This window comes from Oryzias melastigma, linkage group LG17 (assembly GCF_002922805.2).
Source record: "Oryzias melastigma strain HK-1 linkage group LG17, ASM292280v2, whole genome shotgun sequence".
Taxonomy (NCBI): domain Eukaryota; kingdom Metazoa; phylum Chordata; class Actinopteri; order Beloniformes; family Adrianichthyidae; genus Oryzias; species Oryzias melastigma.
This window is the reverse complement of record NC_050528.1, coordinates 26,323,245-26,345,407: the sequence shown is the minus strand read 5'-3', so window position 1 is coordinate 26,345,407 and position 22,163 is coordinate 26,323,245. Positions and strand designations below refer to the sequence as shown.

At 39.5% G+C, this 22,163-nt stretch overlaps 1 protein-coding gene across 2 annotated transcripts in view; it reads right to left on the bottom strand.

The window, feature by feature from the left end:
* Nucleotides 1–22,163, bottom strand: part of LOC112147341 (small conductance calcium-activated potassium channel protein 2) — an 82,835-nt gene that overhangs the window by 9,189 nt on the left and 51,483 nt on the right. The window contains exons 5-8 of one of the 2 annotated variants that reach the window (XM_024273655.2): nt 8,153–8,294; nt 7,880–7,990; nt 3,474–3,601; nt 3,068–3,076 (exon numbers count right to left, since the gene is read on the bottom strand). In XM_024273655.2, the coding sequence (XP_024129423.1) occupies nt 3,068–3,076; nt 3,474–3,601; nt 7,880–7,990; nt 8,153–8,294 (390 nt within the window). The remainder of the gene's footprint in view (nt 1–3,067; nt 3,077–3,473; nt 3,602–7,879; nt 7,991–8,152; nt 8,295–22,163) is intronic. The other variant, XM_024273656.2, reaches the window with a different exon arrangement.

Below are 22,163 nucleotides of genomic sequence, written 5' to 3'. Positions count from 1 at the left end.
TTGATTACTGAGGTGCACAACGATGATACATTATGTAGCTTTGCTCAATACTACCTCCAGAATGAACAGATTTTATACGCAAAGGGCAAAACTTTGGTAAAAAGTTAGATCTTTTATGAGTTCAAAGCACATATTATCCTATGCTGCACAACATGGTTACTAGCTTCCCAGAGCCGCACTGAGATGATCCTGTTTGGCACAGACCATCTTTTATTTTGAAAATAAGTTATTTGAGGTTCTGTAAAACGTAAAAAAAAAAAAAATCACATTTTCAGAGATGCTTGGTTTTTTATATTGTTGCTTTTGTTCGTGCCAAATAAAGACATAATTCATATTTATTATTAAAAGAAGAAGGTCACGAATGCAAATCCAAATTTCTTAAAGGCTAAAGTAAGACTACGTGGCTCCTTCTAGGCTTTGATCAGTAGAAAATGAGCCCAAATGGCTCTTTTAGTGTTAAAGTGTGCTGACCCCTGGTCTAAAGGCTCTCTAAAGCTGAACCCTGCTCTTTAGAGGTTACAAAAGCTGTTAAACCTGGACGACAACACGCTCCTCAACAGAAAAACAAACCAGGAGAAACTTGGTCACATCAGCTCTCAGTGTCTTGAGAAGTGGCGTCCTCATGCGTGGACATCATATTTTGAGTTAAATTACCACAGTAGTTAATTCTGAATAACTGGGGTGCTGTCAAAGACAAATATAAAAGGAATATCAGACAAGAGCTCGGATCTTAAGAATGATTCTGCAGCTGGAGAGTGCTTGGTTAGTTTGGGATTCAAAAAGTTCAACTAATGTTATTTTAAACAACTATGTTCTTCTGTAGCTTTATTTGATTCTGTTTTTAGTGAAGCAGCTCTTCTTTTAGGAAGCTTCTGAGAGGCTCAACTCTGACTGCTATCTTTAAGCAAAATAAAAGACATGTAGTGTTTTTGAGTTACAGAAAAGAAAATAGCTAACACAAAGATTTGTCCCAAAATTGACCCAATATGTTAGTGATGTCCACGAGGTGAAAATAAAGTCAAACAAGTCAGCATTTTTCACTAGTCAGAGTCAAATCTTCAAGTCCCTCACCAATTTTTGGTTTAAATCACTCTGTTGAAATTTTATTTCTGACTATTTCCTTATTCAAATCGCTGTAAGTCAGGAGTAGATGAAAACAAGAGCTTTTTCTTTTTTTTTGTGACATAGAAAATAAGCTGCTCTTCTTCTTCACATTTGTGTTTGGGGCTGTAAGACTCAGTCATAGAAAGTGACTTTTTTTTTTTTTTTTTTTTTACTAAAAACGACTGAATCCTAATTAAAATACAACTGGAAACAATTTGAAAAGATGATAAGAGTGGGAGTTTATCTGCTCCACTTTAGAGTTGAGTGGGCTTTTTGCACTGAGCCTATAAGATCACCTCCAGTTTGGGTTACCATGATGATGTTGATATTCATACTTGAGCCTTGCTATAGATAATGTAGAGGTGGAAGAAAAACATTTTAATATCCTCCTTCTGCTATAGTTTGAGTGTAAAGAGTGGATGATTCGACTGTAAAACAAGTCAAAAACTGAACCATGTTTGTAACTTTGGAACTGTGTAGGCCAACAGGGAAATTCTGCATGGTCTTTGAAAGAGTCTATAGAGGACGATGGCTCGTTGAAAAAAAACAAAACAACAACTTTAACACGAATGTAGGTCATTTGCTCGTAGAAACATTTTAAATTCATAAAGGGGATTTTATTCAAATGTGGCACAGCCTTTTAGCCAAATCACCCACCTCTAGTTTCACTCCAAAAAAGACTATTAGAAGACAAAGATGTCATTGAGTGAAAATACAGCTTATTATGACTGATAAATGTTTTCCAGCGAGAATGCAATATGCTTCCATACAAACCCAAAGTCCTATTTAAAAATAAACCAAAACATTCCTTTCAGTTTCTGCCCCAAAACATAAAACATAAAAAAGATGGCATGCCCCTCGTCAATGCTACAAACAGCTCAGTGATAGGACTTCATGGACCCACACTGGTCATTCCGTAAGCGTGCAGTGGCTATGACTGACTTTGTGCACAATGAAACGTGAGTAGAGCGTTTGCCATAGCTGGATCATGTGTTTGTGCATATTCTCAAAGGGCTGACATGTGTGAGAGGATGCCACAGATAAAAGATGACGCTTCCCAGAAACAAGACTGTCTGCTGGCGCTGTTGAACATATGGACGGAGACACCCTGAGTAACTTGCACAGCCGACGGGTTTTGCAAAGTAATTTGCTGATCGAATCCATTAAAAATAAAACAAAAATGGAATGTCAAATGCGGACTTAGAAAAGTGTCACACAGTCGTCTTCTAAACGTGCGAGGAGGAGAGTTTCCCTGTTCGGCACATAAAAGAACAGGATGACGCTCAAGGACATCTATTCATGTGCAAATCGGTGTATCAGAGCATGCTCACTTATGACTCTTATCTCTGTGGGAAACTGGTTCAGCTCATATGTGTGCTTTTTCAGCTTTGTTGTCCCATATGTCTGTTGAAGCATGGGGGCTAAAAGCTGAAGCTATTAGAATGAACCGTTTTGTAAAACAATTTTGTGGTCAAGCCTGTTTTTTTCTTTCAAAACCTCTTTTTTTATTGATTTTGTGTTAAGCACATTTTATTAGACTATATACTCGTAAGTCATTATAAAACCATGAGATTGGAGGATGGAAGTCGATATAGCTGCAACTATATTGATTATTAGTGAGGTTATATACCACATGGTAGAGGAGTAGAACTTGTTGGTCGGGCCAACCAAAGCATGAGCATGTTCTGTGCAAGAAGCTTTTCTTTCCCACACACTCTCCAGACACACTGCTGACATCGATGGCGTAATGTTTTTTTTTTTTTCATTCCATTCAAAGGAGAATGGGAGGGAAGAGAGAGGTAAATGGAACACTGAAGTAAATAAAAAAATAAAGAATAAAACAAATCGGCATCCAGCAATTTTTTTTATCATGCATGTGTCAAACGCAGACATGAAGAGAGGAGGAAGGAAGGAGGATGTGGAGGAGACAATGGGAGAAGGATACATAGAAGACTCAACTTACTTCTGAGCTCTGCAGTGATAGAGCAAAACAAGGACAGAACACAGTACAAAGTTTTAACCCCACGACATTCACGAAACAAGTGAAACCATTACACTTCTCGCTGTTAAGCGCAGAGTCAAAGGGGGCTGAGGGAGAGGGGAACGGGCAGGGAAACAGGAAACACCATTACAATACTTAGTAGACTGTGTGTGTGTGGGTGTTTACATTCGTTAGAGCTCAGATATGGGGGAATGTATAACTAAAAGCAACTATTCTCTAGCGTACAGAATCAAATGTTGTATGGTGACACTTCACACCATCAGATTATTAGCTCAAACAGAAGAAGGACTTGAAGTAAACGTGTGAGCTGTACATTAGGGATCAATGCTGAGGACCCTGTGAGGTCAAATGAGGCAGCAGGACTTACTGGTGAATGGCTTGGAGAAACTTGCGCTGGTGTTTCCGGACCTTGGCGTGATCTATCTTCTTGACCAGCTTGGTGTGTTTGTAAATGAGCCATGTTTCCCTGAGTACATTGGCAGCTGTGTTCTTCACCTGCAACACAAGGTTCAAAGCAGACCATACCATGACCGTCTGGCGAGTATCATAATACTTATGCTATATCGTGGTTTATGTTTCATGACCTTTTTCACACTTTTTTTTTAGGGCTGGGTATCGGTTATAATTTCCAGAAACGATTTGATTCGATTCACAAGAGCCTGAATCGATTTGATTCCGATTTTTTCAGATTCTTTCTATTCAATTTTAAGTTTACAAATTTATACACATTTGTCTAGAAATACATTAAAAATCTACTATTTAATCTAAATATATTTATATTAATCTGATACAGTTCACATATTGTAAAACATAGTAAAATAATGAGATTGTTAATATCATACAGTGTTACATAAATTCTCTAAAGAAGTTCTAACAAAAATGTTCAGATCATTAACATTGTAAACATTGTTCTGCTTCTCCTGGAGTGCGTTTCAGTTTGGCCACTAGGTGGCGATCGCACCATAGAAGAACACTTTATTCAAGAAGAAGACAACAGTATGAGGGGGGAAAAAAAGACAAAGTTTTAGACCACAAATATTACCTTAAGAGAGTTTGAAAAATGAATGCCTGTAAGTAAATAAAGATGTTCAGATTTAGTCAGCAATGAATTTTTTTGCCAACCAAACGTTAGCATTAGCCGCCCTAAGGGAATTTCTATTGAACGTTAGCTAGCAGACTTTAGCTTTATGTGATAAATTGATTTTTATCTTTTGTGAATGCTTAAATCCATTCAAATCGATTAATCGATTTTTTCAACCCAGTCCTACTTTTTTTACCCCTTTCTCTACAGTGCACTTTGTTTTCATGTCATAACACTGGACTTATTTTTCAATGAAGGTTTGAAATCTAAACAAAAGAAAAAGTTTGAAAATGTGAAAAGTGTATAGAAAGGAATTTTACAGCCCTAAAACATCAGTAATTCAACTTGATGGATTTCCTATATTGTGAGATATTTATGAAACGTATCACCAGTGATAAACACTATACTAAACATCTACTATTTAAAATGTTTTTTTTCAGTGTTTCCAATTGAAAAAAACAATGGGCTAAGAGAGGTGGGTGTTCAGAATACCAAAAGTTGTAGGACTCTATCTTGCCGGTTTCTGTTATCTGACTATAACACATTGGAACCAGTAACATATGTGCATTTTGGTGTTTTTCTTCTATTTTGTCAACCAGAAAAAATAGTCCATGCATATGGTGCAATAAGTAAAAAGTGTCTTTTATCTTCTCACACCAAAGTGGTGATGGATTTTGGGTGTAACATGCAATTATCACAATCCTGCTACATTTCCTTTATGTGTGAGTGTGAAATCTGTAAGCCTTAGCTCTTAGTGGATAAAAACAGACTTGTCAAATTTGATGTCAGTGAGGTCTTCCACGTAAGGTGAAGGTGTGCTCAGTGATCGTAATAAATGTAATGAAGTACCATCTAATCAGTCGATCCGCAGGGTTTTGTATTTTGACACGAGTCGTCGTGGCGATTCTCTTGGGGAATGCTCACTCTAGGTTCACAAAGTGCTAATTCTTACTCCTTGCTTCTCAGATTCTTGCTTACATTTTCAAAAATGAGTGTGGAGCCACTGATGCTGGTTTTACTCATTAACTGTATGAGGGGACTGGATTGAGTAACCCCTTCCCAAACAGGAAGTGTCCGCTGGTCTCAAAAAGACGAAATCCCAAAGACTCCTTTTGAAAAATAAACAGCTATTACTCAGTCATTCTATTTGTCGGAATAACCATTCCTACACATTCTCACTCCCAACTTGTCGTATTTGGACATAGGGCTCGGGTCCCATCCGCACCACTTTTTGACGTGCTGGCTGTTCCCATTAAATTATGGTTCCCCATCCCTCGAGACGCGGTAACGGGCGTTGAACCAGTACCGGGTTAGGGTACCAAACCGGGTGCTGGTCTGCGTCCTGTGGGTTGGGGACCATTGATAAGAGCCTGTGTCCCGGCACTATGTCACTTTCGGACCGGTAGCGGTTTGCGGCCCAGATGTTGAGGACCCCTGGTTTAGTGAGAACAGCCAGCATGTCAAAAACAACTTTTTCAACGTGTTCTCTCTAATCCTTTTTTTTTTCATGAAATATTTTCTGGAGTTCCAGTTATTCAAGGTGTAAACTGGTCATTCTGAAGCCTGAATAAAAGCATGTGGTCATGCATCATGGTAGAAGGTGTGGACTCCCAGTAAGCTCACTCCTGATTGCCAAGAGTGGTTGCCATAGAAATACTGATTCAGACCAATTTGAACCAATCAGTATCTACTGATGATTTCTGGTTCCAACATGGTGACCTCCATATCGTGTAAAAATGTTGACTAAACTAACTTCATTTTGTTAGAACCAGAAGTGAAGTCACGCTCACTTGGTCTAGTTCTCTTATACAATCAATGGGTTTACTGTAAGCCACTATTAAGACGAAGGGCTTGCAATGGCTTCTATAACTAGTGCTGACTACTACAAAAGTCTGTAAAACACCATGTGATTTCCTGTAAGCTTGCAGGTGCATCAAGGGATTCATGATATATCTTGAGTATTGGATCCGTTGGATCTAGCAATGCAGCCCTGATTACTGGTGTTTGTGTTCTACTTTTCATTTCTGTGGTTTTTATTCATCATCCCTTTGTTCTCTTCCCTTCTTGGTTTACACTGATCAGTTACACCTGCTTCTAATTACCTCTCTCCTCTGTGTGTAAAGTCTGCGCTGTCTCCTGCTGATGCCATCTTGCTTTGTTGTCATTCATAAGCAGTCAGACATTATTGCGGTGTGAGCCTCCCAGAGTTTTGGATTCTAAATAGTTCTTTTTTTGACTCTTTGTTGACGCTGTCTGATTTTACCACCAACATAGCCTGGATAAATATATTTTTAAAGCATTTTCCGCTTTGATGTTCAGATAATCCAGTTCTATTTTAATAGGAACCTATCTCAACTTGGATTCACTAGAATTCCAGTCTTTTCTCCCCATGTTTTCAATTTAAGGAAACCAATCCGACCTTCACCATTCGGGAAGAACAATTTGGAGGCAGGAACACGCAATTGCAGCTCTTTTGTCTCATCAAAGATAGAAGGTTTAAGTGAACAGAGACCTAAATTAAGCTCTTCATGTTTTATTTCACACCTTTCATCATTTAGAGCAACATCTATTTTGAGCCTCTCCCTTTCCCACTAAGATTCAAGGGGCCTTTGTGGTTTCCTTCTAATGAGTTAATGCATGTCATTTTTTGTCACATCTCTAAGACGATTTAATTGTGCTAGAAGGAGGTTAAAAATAACCTCTATCATCTTATTCAAGGGAGTTTTTTTGCGTAGTTTGGCCAGGTGTGTAGTTTATATATACAGTAACTTTTTCTTTATTGTGGTGCATTTTTTTGACTCCTGCGACTTATACTGCGAAAATTGGATTGTGCCATCAGGTTTTGAGAAGTGGTTGCAAAGAGGGTTGGAATGGAGCGCTTTAGTTTGAGGCTTTTAAAAAAGGTTTGGAAAACCAGTTATTGTTGGAAAATGATGACAGTTTAGTGTTTGCCAGATCATAAAAACTGACAATAAGACTCAAATTCTGGGCTTTTTTTAAAGTGTGATTGGGATCTTCAACGACTCTGATGGCAGCACAGAATCCAGCTGGATTATTTTGGCTTACGTTGGTTTGAACCAACTTTGAAGTCTGTAGTGCACATCGGGAGGACACTTCACTGCATCAAGTTAGGAAAAAGGCTAGACTCATCAATCAAGGAGATGGCACTGAAAAAGCACAGGAAGGATATTAAATCCCACATGCAACAGGACACCCTTACATGACCCTAACCTCCTTTTCTCATGTCCCTTAGGCGTTTTGGCTTCCATTTTTAGAACATTTCCCCAGCTGAGGTGCTAAGACTACAGGTCAAACCCCTTGGGACCAAACTCTCAATGCTAGTTCTCAAGGTTCATTAAGCTCAACCTTTTTCCTTTTGACAACCATCCTATGTGCTGAAGCGTTTGCCCGTTTGATAGATGTATCGTTTCTTCTGCAATTCCTTTCTAAGTATCTCATCTCAGGTATTCTGGACCTGGACATCGACACCTAATTTCTTCAGCTTCAACCTTGAACATGTCCTGGCACTACTTGTTCTAAGAGGAGGCTATCTAATGTCTGTTGAATGAAGAGTAGTATAAAATGAAGTGCAGTCCCTTCTGAAGACCATCATCACTTCCACTTTTCGTTTATGTATTTTTTGAGAAAATATCCAATGCCTTTATGCTAGATGCATGTACACATTGACTCACTCGTTTGCAGAGTTGTGTGTCCATCATGAAGTTGTGGACATGCTTCTCAGCCTTGGTCAGCTCCAGCTTCCTGGCCACCACTGCGACGACCAGTGCAGTGCAACCAGCACCCTGTTGTACAAGCACAGTGACCAACACACAGGAACGTTTTGGTTCTAGCCTTTTACAGACAAGTATTCAAACTACAGCACAAAAAAGAAAAATCACAATGACAGCACAGGGAAATGGAAACCGAAGACATCCCTTTTAAGAATGAGACTGAGGGAAGCCTACCATGATCCCTGTCAGCAGACACACGCCTTTCCCACAGTACGTGTGTGGCACCATGTCCCCATAACCAATGGAGAGGAAGGTAATTGAGATGAGCCACATGGCTCCCAGGAAGTTACTGGTCACTTCCTGTTTGTCATGATACCTGAAATGATAAAGATAAGCAGAGGTAGGAGGCACACTAAGAAAAGAAGAGACATTTTCTAAAATGTGTGCATGCTGATGAGTTTAGGTTGGTGCCGTGGGAACTAAACAAGGGTGGTGGGTGGAGAAAATTGAAGATTATTGACTCATAGTTTAAAAATCTTCTTTAGAAGATATTGTTAAGGCATAACCCATAGTTTGACGGGAGATAGTATTTCTGTTCTTAGCTTTTCAGTCATTTCTATCTGTTTTCTTTTGTCGAGTTGGTCTTCTTAAGAGTTTCATAAAATGACTGTAAGCTTAAACTGGGAAATTTGATGTTTCCTGAAAATAACTGGTGATATGCATAGTGGCCGAGATCATTCAAGTAATGGGTCTGATGCTACGTTCACACTGGGCATGTGACACACATTCAATAACACGCTAAAAGTGCCTTCTTCAACTCGCATTCAGACCATGGTGGTCACACTGGACTGTTGCTGCATGATACTGGCATATGTCCACCACCTACAGTTGAACGAAGCTTGGTGCAAAATGTGTGAATCTCGCGAAACATCCTCCAGACATTTTCTTTCACAGCTCTATTTCAGTTTATGAAAAAAATTGTATCATATAATTCCATCTGGGCACAAATTGCTATAAATAATTTCTCCTTCATGATGAATTTTCAAATGGTTGACACTTTTGTGAAGGGACGCCATGTATATGTTACTACCAAATCCGAGTCCCTCATTGGTCAATATTCGACCTGATTTAACTTTCAACGCGTGCTTCGTATGTAGAGCCCAAAAATAGTCGTAAAAACTTAATACGAAAGGTTTGAATGCAGAAGCCTGAAATGCGCACATATAAGGGTTTACATACACTTATCATTGAAAGTGGTCACTTGAATGCTTGTTGCCAAGGTTGGTGTGAACGTGGCTTAAGACCAAATCAGCAATATCTTAATGGAACTTTCAAAAAGGAAAAAAAATACATTGAAAAGTCAAAGAATCAGGTCATGTTTCTGCACATGACTGAATAAAGGGTCTGCGGGTCAAACGTGTTCTACATATTCCAGCCCAACAGAGACAAAGTCCTTGGTAGTGAAGATCCAAGACTGATACATTATAATCAAAAATACCACTGATGCTTATTGCATAGTTTATGCTGCTCCTCTAAAAGGGTTTGGCAATAACAAGTCATCATTTCAAACATGTTGCTCGCTGGACAACCATGCTTAAAATGTGACGCCAAAGACCGACAGACTGCATGGAGAAGCACCTCCATTATACCAAAGCAAAGCTGGATGGAGGATGGCGTCCTTTTGCACAAAGGCAAAAGTCCATTTGCAGAAGCAACTCTGCCTCATCCACCCAACCCTCCCCCAATCCCATCCCCCACCAATGAGCTGTCTAGGAAGAGACATGAAGAAGTACTTTGGATTTAAATAACAAAGGTGCATTAAAAGCATCTTGGTAGCATCAAGGGTGTCCAACCCAATCCTTGAGGGCCAGCCTTTCTTTTTCTAACCGCCTTCCTGCATTTTCAGCAAGTTTGGCAGACACAACAAGGACTAGAGGTGGACACCTTTGCCATACAAGTTCTGTTTTTGAGGAATTCTTTGACAATCACTTTTAAGTGACTTTGAACAATCAAATCAATATCAAGCATCATATCAGCCTCTAAAATCGTTTAAAAGAAACAAAAAACATACATACTCTATGATGGAGAACTTTTAATTAGGAATAGCTGCTGGCAATGTTCTCTCCACTTTCTCCTCCAGGACAGTTCATGTTTTTTTTTTAATTCTTAAAAAATAAAGAGTAACACATTCATGCCTGATACATGTCTTGAAACTCCTGATCCTGAAACTCATGTTCATGCTAAAAATTCAGAAGGTAAAAAAACTACAACTCTAATTCTGACAAAAGTTTGGGCTCGATGTGAAATTGAATCAGAATAAAAAGGTTTATAAAGCATACCCTATAATAGCATGGAAGACATATCAGATGTTAAAAATAAGACATGAGTGAAAAGAACTTGTTCGAAAAAGAAGATAAGTGATTCGTTTTTCTTTGTTGCGACCTGAGAATCAGCCGTTGTATCAGAGGTGACAAGAGGGTTAAGACCCTTCAACAAGTCTGTTTCTCCAATTTTCTTTGAACGACAATCATGACTATTATGGTACTGGGAATAATGCCATACAGAAGCAGGCATTGCTTTCAAACCAACACATTCTCACTCACAATTTGTCATATACGGACGTATGGTTTGGGCCCGCTCCGCAACACTTTTTGATGTTTTGGGAGTCTCCAACCCATCAATTTTTGACATGCTGGCTGTCCCCCATTAAATCAGGAGTCCCAAGGCTGTGAACCGCTAATGGTCTGAGGGTCACTTGGTATTGAGCCGCTGATGCAAAAACCAAGGGTAGACAACCCTCGGGATGCGGACTGGTTCCGGAACCCTAATACGGTACCTGGTACCAGTACCCTAACCCCAACCTGGTACCCCAACCCAGTACTGGTTCTGCATCTTTTACCGTGTACTTTGGATTGGAGGCCCATGATTTAATGGGAACAGCCAACACATCAAGAACCAACAAGTCGGGGACACCCAAAAGGTCAAATGTGACGCGGAGGTGAACACAAACCATATGTTCACATACGGCGAGTTGGGAGTGAAAATGTGTAGATCAAACTGGTTTTTACTTGCCAATACTTTTTCCGAATGAAAGTTTTTGCTGTACTACCAGAGATTTAGGCTGTTCATTGACTGGACATAGACTTGACTAGAAGCTCGATGGATTCTCTCGTCTACAACTCAGAGGATGAATATCCTGATTAAAACTTTTGTTTAAAAACTTCAGACTCTTTTGATCTAAGGTCAGGTTCCTCCAATGCTTCGTCACATATAGCTTCTTCACCATTTCAGAGGACTTTAGGCTATATTCATAGCTAACAGTGTTTGGGCCAGGATCGTGGACACCTAAGTAACAGTGGCAAACTCAAACTGGTAAAAAACGATTCATGAATCAGAAGAGCATCTCATATTTAATATTTGACAAGCTTCCATGTTTTTAGTAATTAAAAATGATCTATTTAACACTTGCATTTTGTTTTGTAGTTGTACACAGAGTCCCAATATGTCAGAACTGGAGTTGTAATTGGAGCATTTTGGTCTCAGAAGTGTGTGATCTGTTGGCTTGAAGCTTTGTAAATGACATGCAGAGAAGCAGTCTGTGCAATCCCATGCAGGAATAAAAAATATGTCTGCATCCTGCATGCTTCAGAGCCAGTATATTGAGAGCAAGGGTACAATGCTACAACCCAGTGTCCAAGATAAGGAGAGGAATCAACTCTGACACACAACATGGTGTCACAAGGCAGAATGTGTGAGGACTGGACAGCAAAAAAGACAAATCTTTGTGTACTTGACACTTTTTTGACACCTCAGCACTGTTGCCTGACAACTGACTAAAACAACACGTGACTAGTATGTTGACTTTGTCAATACTTTTATCAGCAAATGGATTCATAGGATAAAGTGCAAACCTTTTCTGAGTCCTAAAACTGAGGATTTTTCCTTCTCCTCTGTTGCCTTTACGCATGACTGCGGCTTAACCATTTTGCTGCACAAATATGAAAGGAAGTGGAAAACAACAGTGGAAGGAATTGCTCTCAATATACTGTGTTCAGTTTGGGAATAGCATGAAGAAGAGCTGGCACCACTTTCTATCTATTCCAGGTTTGGAGGTGTACAACGTCAGGAGCTTTTTCTCCCCCCGGTTACAGTTGCAGAACATGTGGATAAGATTGTTTTGATCCAAATATTCTGTATTTGTTTTGTATGAAATAAAATCACAATGAAAATAGCTTTGAAGAGTATCAGAGTCGACTCGTCATTGGTCGCAGAACTGATCCAAAAAGACAATTTGTGTTTATAACAACCAGTGAATGCTGAGCTTTGGATACAACCGACAGTTGTAAATGTGAAACAGCCACACATTTCCTTTGGCACATTCATACAACTTCATATATCTCTCTTACAAATTGGTATTATAAAGACAAAAAAACATTTACAACAAACTGGAAAGCCCTGCAAATAACTGAAGTCTGAATAAAGGGTTAAACCATAACTGATGAATAGCAGTTTATAAAATGTAGCAATTGATTGTGTTCACATCACTAACCACATGTGTTCATGTTTCAGGAACTTTCTCAGCAAGGGATGCTCTCAGAGTGACATGAAAATAAAAATATGAATAATCAATATTTATTCGGTTTGGGACTGACTCAGTGTTTTTGTGTGTAAAAGTACCCTGGTAACAATCAAGTTTGAGACAATGTTTTTATTTGCTCTTCATACTCCTTTTGGCTCTTCACTTTGGTTATCATGTGCCTCTACCTATTCCTGTCCTCGGCATCTTAATGGCTCACATCAACCACCTCATGCTCTTCTTCACTACAGTGGGGCAAAAAAGTATCTTCAAACCATCAAGATTTCTGTCTCTCACAGACCTGTAACTTCTTCTGTAAGAGGATCCTCTGTTGTCCACTCGTTACCTGCATTGATGACACCTGTCCACAACCTCAAACACTGAAACAGTCACACTCCAAACTCCACTATTTGGCCAAGACCAAAGAGCTGTCTAAGGACACCAGAAACAAAATAGTTGACCTCCACCAGGCTGGGAAGACTGAATCTGCAATAGATAAGCCACTTGGTGTGAAGAAATCATCTGTGGGAGTAATTAATAGGAAATGGAAGACATACTAAGCCAACTGATAATCTCCCTCCATCTAAAGTTCCCCTGCAAGATCTCATCCGGCTGGGATCAAAATGATCACCAGAACGGTGAACAAAATCCCAGAACCACACGGGGGATCTAGTGGATGACCTGCAGAGAGCTGGGACCAAAGTAACAAAGACTACCATCAGTGACACACTATGAGACTCAAACCCTACAGTGCCAGACGTGTCCTCCTGCTAAAGCCACTACATGTGCAGGCCTGTCTAAAGTTTGCATAGAGAGCATTTGGATGATCAAGAAGAGGAATGGCAGAATGTCCTATGGTCAGATGAAACCAAAATAGAAGTTTTCAGTTATAACTCTACTCATTGTGTTTGGAGGAGAAAGTATGTTAAGTTGCCTTCAAAGAACATCATACCTACTGTAAAGCATGGGGGTGGAAGTATCATGCTTTGGAGCTGTTTTTCAGCAAAGGGACCAGGACGACTGATCCATCATTTCATACTGATCCCAAACACACTGTCTGGGTAATGAAGGAGTGACTTCATAAGAAGCATTCCTAGAATGGCCTGGCCAGTCTCTAGATCTCAACCTAATAGAAAATCTTTGGAGGGAGATGAACATCTGTGTTGCCCAGCGACAGCCCCAAAACATCACTGCCCCATTCCTTTTGGTCCATTCCTCCATGACCCCAGTGAAAACTTAATTAAAAAGTGTTTGACCGCCGTCACTGTCATTGTCATTGTGGCTGTTGTCATTTCTGGATTTTTGTCTCATTTTGTTTCTCATAGTTGAGGTATACATATGATGAAACTAATGGTCTATCTCATCTTTTTAAGTAGGAGAACTTACACAATTGGTGCCGGACTCAATCATTTTTTGCCTCACTGTACATCCATGAACATCCTCTAGACTTCTTTGCAGGTAGTTTAGCTTTTTAGTTCTCAATGTGTCCAAGGCATTTCAATCTGGTTCTTTATTTCCAGAACATCTACTCTGAGCTGATCCTCTGATAGATTCATTCCTGATTTTATCCATTCTCTTCCCTCCCAAAGGGGACCTCAACATTTTCAGCACTGTCTCTTGTGTCTTTCACAGAGTCACCGTCTCTAAACCAACAACATGGCCTTCTCTCCTCAAAGTCTTTACCAATCAAGCAATCGCAGTAAATTAGTCTCACTAAGAGAATCTCGTGCCACACACATCCTTTACATAAACTCTTTTAGGTGAATTCAAATGTGTAATAATAAAAAAACTGAGGAAAAACAACAACAAAAAGCATCAGGGCATGAGTGTCTCTTCTCACACACCAGCTGCTTCTATTGTAAAGAAACTAAACAATCTGTTGATCGAGGCAACTCTGCCCCTAATCGTGCAACAGTGCTAACAGTTTTTCCTTTTCTTGGAATCAGCATTGATTTGATCAGGCACAACATGATGACCACTCTCCCCACAGTCATTCCTGTTAGAGGGTGTAGCTTGAAAGTGTGCGGCATATAAGACGGCATTAAGTTTTCTGTCAGATCACTGTCAAGAAGGTGTGTATGCATTCACTACACAGGAGCTTACAGCTCCAGGATGCAGAATGAGAAGAAACAACCAGATGAAGGCAGAGGGGGATTTTTTTTCCTGAAAAACCTTTGGCCCATGCAGATGTTATTTTGTACGTATCACCGATCTTAAGGTTGTTGCAGCGCATGAGACCATTCATGTGTCTGCCAGTTAGATAATGATCCTTAGCACTAAGTAACGATGGTTCTGTGAAATATATTAAAAGGGCCACAAAGAATAGTTGGAAATTTTAAATTCTCCAGGTCAAAATACAATCCATTTTGGAGACAAATAAGTCAGATTTATGGAATTTCTATCTCGTAACTTTGACCTAAGTACCTATAAAGAAGGTTTTGAATAGTGTTTTGGACCTCCAATTGGACAGTCTCTGGTTCAAAACCCCAGATAGATTAAACTTAAGTGCTCAGCAGTGTTTGCACTCTTGTTTCTCCACCAAGACCCTTTGACCTCTGGTCTGCAGGGGGATCCACGGTCGTCTAAATGCAAACATGGCATCAGTGAAAAAGTGAGTTTGTTCTCAAAGCATTCTCCATGCATAAATGCTAAGAATAAAAAAAAAAACTAACAGATCGCGGCTGAACGTCTGTGGCCATAAAGATATGCCTGATGGGTGTTATTTTTCAAATGTTTTCCCTCTTAGGGATGATTTCCACACATAGAAAAGCTCCAAAACCTCCTTCATGCTCATCAAATCTCTTTCCAAGTACTTAACATAAACTCAAACTAATGCTGAACAACTGTGTTCTCATAACACTGCAAGCGAGAGCAGCACAGGAGGACACAAGCACATCTACTGAGTCTGTAATTTGAAAATGATTAAAAAAGAAAACACAAAATTGTTTCTTTTGTAGGAAAAAAGGCTACATATTGACTACAGAACTGCTATTTGCAGGAATGCACTAAACAAAGTTTTTAGAAACCATAAAAGAACTGCTAATAAAGAACACAAAGGTTTTTATTTAAAAACTGCCTTTAGTTCTTGGCTTTGTAACCTTTTATATCCACACGAGGGCTGAGAGACGGTGACCCTTCATTTAAAGTCAAACATGGTGGTCATCAAGGGTGTGTCATGACAGCTCTGAAACTGACTTGATTTTTTTTTTTATAGATGTACTACATCCAGAGATAATTACAAAAATATGTCTGTGATACTTTGATAAGATCATAAAAAAACATAAACTTTAATATTCATGATTTGAGTGCTAATTTAACCAGAGATGCTACAGAAAAAACTTGATGCTAGTTTGCTCTACATATCACACAATCCAACCTTTAAAAAATACCTTCCAAAAAAAAAGCTAAATAATCCCACTCCACCTCCACTTCATCCCATTTTTTTTTTTGTCCACAGGACACCAACACTGCTCTTTCCACCTCAATTGTTGATACTTCAGGCTTTTACAAATGTCTAACAGCTTTTCATTTTCTCAACAACATTTTCAAGTCCAGAGATGTTTTATTTTGCCCTGTTTGTGTAACTGTAAAACATTCATGATAATCCTTTCTGTCATTTTGATGGATTTACTGCCTAAACATTTTAAAGCTGAGGCTATTTTTTAATAACTCACTGAGGACTGCTGCCTCAAAAACAGTAAAATCAGAGAATGATCTGCAGTACGTGAAGCTACTACATTCCAGTGATACGCATATTGATGGTATTTGAACGTATACTGTCAAAGTTTGGGTTAAAGGCAGCTCGGAGAATCCAGGTTGTCCAAGATTTTCTATTTTTTTTTTTTTACCTCTTTTATCATTTTATACTTAAATAGTGCACCTCTGTGAAGTAGTGTGAGCAATTAAGCAAAAATGATTGGATAATTAGGTGATAATTGGCCACATGAGAAAGTTTGGTAACTACAGCTTTAGTATCTTCAGAACTATTGAACATTCTTGATTAGATGCGATTCATGTATTCATTAAAATTTTCTTAAAAATTCATAATGAATACTTACAATATCAATGTTGTAGGATGAATATAATAATGATGATTCATGACTAGCTCATCAATGTAAACATTATTAGTTTGGGCTTTTTTAAGAGAGTTTTGAGATTTTTTAATTACTTTTTCTGAGAGCCTGCACTTTGTAGATGCTCCCTTGGCAGTCGTCTCACTGCTGGCAGCACCGAGACAACAATTCTCATTAAAAATAAGCAAAACCCCAGTCCTTGATTTTAAAAAGGCCTTTGTAGATCGTTGTTTGACTTAAGACAAAACGCAAGAGACCATCGCTGACAGTTTAAAATGTTTATTTAAGGAGTTAGTAGCCTGGAGGTCTGAATCTGTGAGTGTCTTCCTAACTTCACTGACGTGTTTTTGTGCGGTTCCTGCTCAAACTGGTGATTATTCTGCTGTTTTATGGCAATAAAATGTCATAATCTGTTCATGATATGCAGATTTCTAATAGAATATATATATATATGTGTAATATAAAGTTTAAAATATTTAGTCCTGATCATGATAAAAATAAAATAAATATGCAATCCCTGATGGGGATACAACATCCGATTCCCTAACTACACTGACCTCCGATCATGAGATCAGATCAGGAGATCCCTAGTTTAGGTGGTGAATTAGTAAACCTGCCGTTCAGATTTTTCACCTTTAGAAAATATTTCCTTATCAATGAAGCTATAAGGAGCCAACTTGTAACTTTCATGTTTAGACTATTTAAACTAGTAAGTATATCTTAGACCCATCTATGTCACTTGATATTTTGTAAGTGTAGTGTTGCTAGTAAAAATAGACAAAAAATCCAAAAGTTTATTTTTCCTATTAGCTTCTCCCTTCAGGGGTCACCTCAGCAAATCTATGATTCACAGGTATGTGATTTGGCTTCACTTTTCCAACAGATGCTTTTCCTCACGTAACTTTCAGCCTTTACCCAGACCCGCCTCCCTGCGGTTGCAGTGACTCACAGCACCTGGTAGTTTCCAGTGGTATTCTATCTATTTAGGGCTTCCCCCTGCTAAGCTTCCCAAATCAAGCAGAGCCAAAGTGGAAATGCCAACACCAGAGACAGATTATGGACTCACATTTTCAAAATAACTCTGTGAAGTGCTGCAATTCTTTTAAAAATAAGACTATGGCTGATTGAGGACGATTACAAAAACATGACTTTACTGTGAGATTCCTTTGGATTGTGGTATCTCATGTTACACTGCACATCAATGGCATTTTTCTATGCATGTATTCATATGCAACACGCACTAGGCACGTTGACATCCTCTTTAATTAATAAAAACGTGTAGGAAATGTAGTCTTGATAACACGAGTTGAGTGTCCTTACTTTGATTTTATCAGCATAAATGCTTTCTTAGGGTTGTCGGAATATTTGGACAGAACCGATCTAGTAAACTGGCGAGTGGAGTTTTATTCATCATCCAGATTTCCTCCAAATAGAAAAACTATAGGTGATTAATATTAGGAGAAAAAAATATTCATATTTACATCCTCTATTTAAGAACGCAGATCCTGCCTATCAGCGGTTGCATTTTGTTAATGCTGGAGCACAGCAACTGATGTATTTTTATTTTTTACATTTCTAAGAAAGGATCTAAAGAAAAGAAAAGAATCAAATAGTTTTTGATACTAAAGTTTCTTTTTCAAGTGGGAGTGTGTCATTTGGATTGAGGATAATTATGTTGTACCCAGGTTTGATGGTACTATGTTTTTTCCCTTATCTTCTTCACTGTTTACAGTCAGTTGGGTACACATTTATACTTCTTAAGTTCGTAAATAGACTGTTCATTGACTGTGAGTCTTATAATCCTGTTGTGAGGTATTTTAAGATACTACCCTTCACTTTTGAGGAATGCAGCACTGTTCTCTTTTAAATAAACTTTTTATCCCCAGTTTTTGTTAAAAATGATGTACCAAGAAGTTAAGAACATAATCCTAAATGCACTCAATAAAATGTACTACTAAGGCATCACAATGCTCTCAAGCAGTGGATTCTAAGACAAATTTTTGGGCATAAACTGTCAAGTGAAAGTTGAAGCTGCACTGGTGCGTGCTCCTCTGGTGAACAAGCGCTCGCATTACCTGCTGTGCAGGTGTCAGAATCACACAGCGCTGAGGTCTGGTGAAGGTGTAACTGAAGACTAAAGCCCAAAACAAAACAGATAGCAGTAATTCTGTGATGAAGACTTCTAAATCTGCTTTCTTGCTAAAATGACATGAACCTGTTGGCACCCTTTTTCCAAAAATATGATGTTTTTTTGGAGATAACAGGCCAGGAAAAGCAAAAATTTAAATAGCAAATGAGAATGTGGATCCAGGAAGGCAGGCGAGCTGTGCATGCACATTTATAACCAAGTTTGTGCGGCGCTTTCTGCGTAGAAAAAAAAAAAAAAAGCAAAGGATGGGAAATAGGAGGGAGATGATAAACTGCAGAGCGTGTCATGTCAGATGGGTGCAGCAGGAAATCTGCAAAGCATCAGTCAGGAGTTAAACAGAAAGAACAGGGAGCTTTTTGGGAGTACAGGCAGGAAAAAAAAGCCTCTAGTTAATGAGCTTAGCTGAGGTAGGTTAGCTCTTATGAGGAGGAAGGAGAGGAGGGGTACCATTAAGTCTCATCTCCATGCGTTTTCAAGCTCCCATCTCTCTCGGCTCCACAGTACAAGCATCTTTCAGTCCCCCATTCAGGCATTTTCCAGGTGGGCTCCGTGCTGGTCCAATCTCACACTGTACTGCTCTCGGATTAAGTCAGGAGCGCGCTCAGTGTGACACACTGCACTTTAGGAAACAAGCGCCTCTTTTTTTCTAAAAGATGGAATTGAGGAGTAAACATGAAAACTTAAATGCTGTTTTGATGTTTACTAAAGCCTCGTTTCCACTGAGCGGTGCGGTCTGATGTGTTTTTTTAGCTTTAAAATGGAAGGAACCATAGCCTTTTCGGTCAAAGGTCCATAGGAAAATGGAACGGACAGGTAAGGGCGGAGCTACTGTTGTTGCATGATAAAACCCATTGATTGGCGGAAGTTCATTACAACAAAAGAAATGACCCACAATCTTCTCTCAAACAACTCGAAATGTTTCAAAGTGCCAAAAGCCAAGCAGACAAAAAAGCTGCTGGGTGACCTCCATTGTTGTTTGGTTTTTGATGTAGACACACTACTATGACCCAATCACAACTCTTCCCCTGCCCCTCTAATTGAAGGGGCATTTGCAGGAAAAGGGTCCAAAATAGTTTATTTTAAGGGTAGAGCAAAGGGACTTTGAGTTCTGTATCCCTCTGCCAGTGGAGCTAGCCACAAGCGCTTGTATTTCTTAGCGCTAGCAGCTCCGCATTAGCATAGCTGCCCAGCAACTATTGAGGACGTCATCGACTGGGAGTAGCGTCTGAATTTGAAGACACTATTTTTCCATAGCTCTCCATTTGGAGGGTTAATTGTAGAGGAGAGAAGCTGTAGGTGTAGGGCAGGGGTTGATTTCTCACCAACTACAATTCAGCGGGAGCCACAAAAAGTCTTGCATAAATATGACACTCCTTTTTTTGTTATCGAATGCAGTAAAGCTGTAAAGCATTCACACAATACTGATTCTCCTGCGCCTTTATAGTTTTTGAAATATTAAGCAAAATATGCTCCGTAGGAAATGAATGGAAAATTGCTCAAGTCCTTCAAAAAACTTTGTGCACTTTAAAACTTGAATTTTTTTTAGGGTAATTTGGAGTTTAGCTTCTGTTAGCATACTACAATATGCTAAAATATTGCCAAAATTAGACATTTTGACGTTTTCTTAGGCTAATTTGGAGCTTAGCAAACGTTTTAGCATTATGCTAGCTGTTTTGGCTAATTTCAGAAAATTGGCTCCTTTTTAAAATGAAAAACATTTCAATTTATCAATTTTCTTTAACTAGAAAGCCACAATGGGGGGGTTGTGTGTGCCAAAGAGCCACATGTGGCTCTGGAGCCTCAGGTTGCAGATCCCTGGTGTAGGGGAAGAATTCAGATTCGGCCTTAGACGCAAAGCTATGCAAGCGGTCTACATCTCGTAGTATCTGGTCATTCTAAGTGGACTGGAGTGTTCCGTACCGCTCTGTGGAAACAAGGCCTAAAGGTGTTCTAGAGGTGTTCAGGTGGAGGAAACAAAAATTTTGTACATTATAGCGTACACAAGTCTTGTGCTACAAAAGTCTTTAAAAAAACAAACAGGAAACATCTCTCTACCATGACACCACCCACCCCGACCATAGTGACCACAACCATGATGCAACACTTCAAAAAATATTCAGTGTTAAGCAGGTGTCTGAGCACCAAAAGGTTTCCAACGCCGTTCAATTGGAAAACGGAGACACGTAATGAGATGGTAATGTGCTAACACGAAGAGCAGAAAGCCTTTTGCTCCTCATCTGCAGCCAAAAGAACACATGGATCTATAATAATTGCATAAAGAGAGAAGAATGTGGGGGGGGGGGGTTGTCCTCTGACACATGAAGGAGACTTGAAGGAGATTCTTTCTTGTGGTACAGGCTGCCCCCTCCTCTGTGTCCTCCTGTCGGACACACACAGCAGTCAGCGGCGAGGCGCTTGCTTCAAAGTGCCACTCGCAGTAAGCTACTTAAAATCTGTTTCCTGAGCACACGAACGGTGCTGCCGTCGCGCCAAATGAAGCCATTACCTGATTCTGCTTCAGCTTACAGAGTTTGGAAAGGATTATCAGGTCATTTGCTAACACCCCCCCCCAACACACATACCCCCCCACCGCCACCCAGCCACCCTCCTATCCCACTCAGTGCAGCAGTGGCGCCAGCTCAGTGAAAAAAAATGATTAGTTGGTTTTTCCACGGCTGGAGAACGAGGACTCACATGGTATCCCTATGGAGCAGCATAGTGGGGAAATAGAAAGTACAACAAAACATTATACAAACACACACGCACACATGCCCACACACACACTCACAGGCTCACATGTGCATGCTGGCATCCATTCGTAGTAACCCAAAGACTTTACACAGTTCTGCCCATCGCAGAGTGAACGAACACAAGGCATGCATCGCTCACTGAAAGTGTGTCAGAACCTGTGTGTGTGTGTGGTCAAGCCCTTCTCTTCTGTGTTAAACTTCACTGCTGTGAATCTTCCACTGATGCATTTCTGAACTGAACTTACAAGCAAAGTGCAGGGTTACACGCGTGGAGGTCAGGTAGGCTGAAAAATGTATGTGAAGGGATATTTCATGTTTGGAGGGTTCACACCAGTACTCCCTGGGTACTACTCTGGGTATTTTATTTTTGATTGTCAGTTAGTAGGGGCGTAATGAAAGGTTGTGATACATTTATAGATGGAGCCACACTGAACAAAGCGTTGACCATTTTTAGTAAAAAACACTTTAAAGTTGGTTAATGCTGTTTTGGAATATGTACACGGCCTTGCAACAAACATTGACTATGAAAACAGTATGAATTGGATCTTTTGTAATTCAACATTAAACATTTCTAAAGTGGACCCCAGCTCTACATACTTTTAGATATTGAATGAGCTGATGAACTGACATTTTAACATCCTGTTTAAGACTAAATAAACAGGAAACATGGCCAGAATAACATTGTGTTGACCTTTTC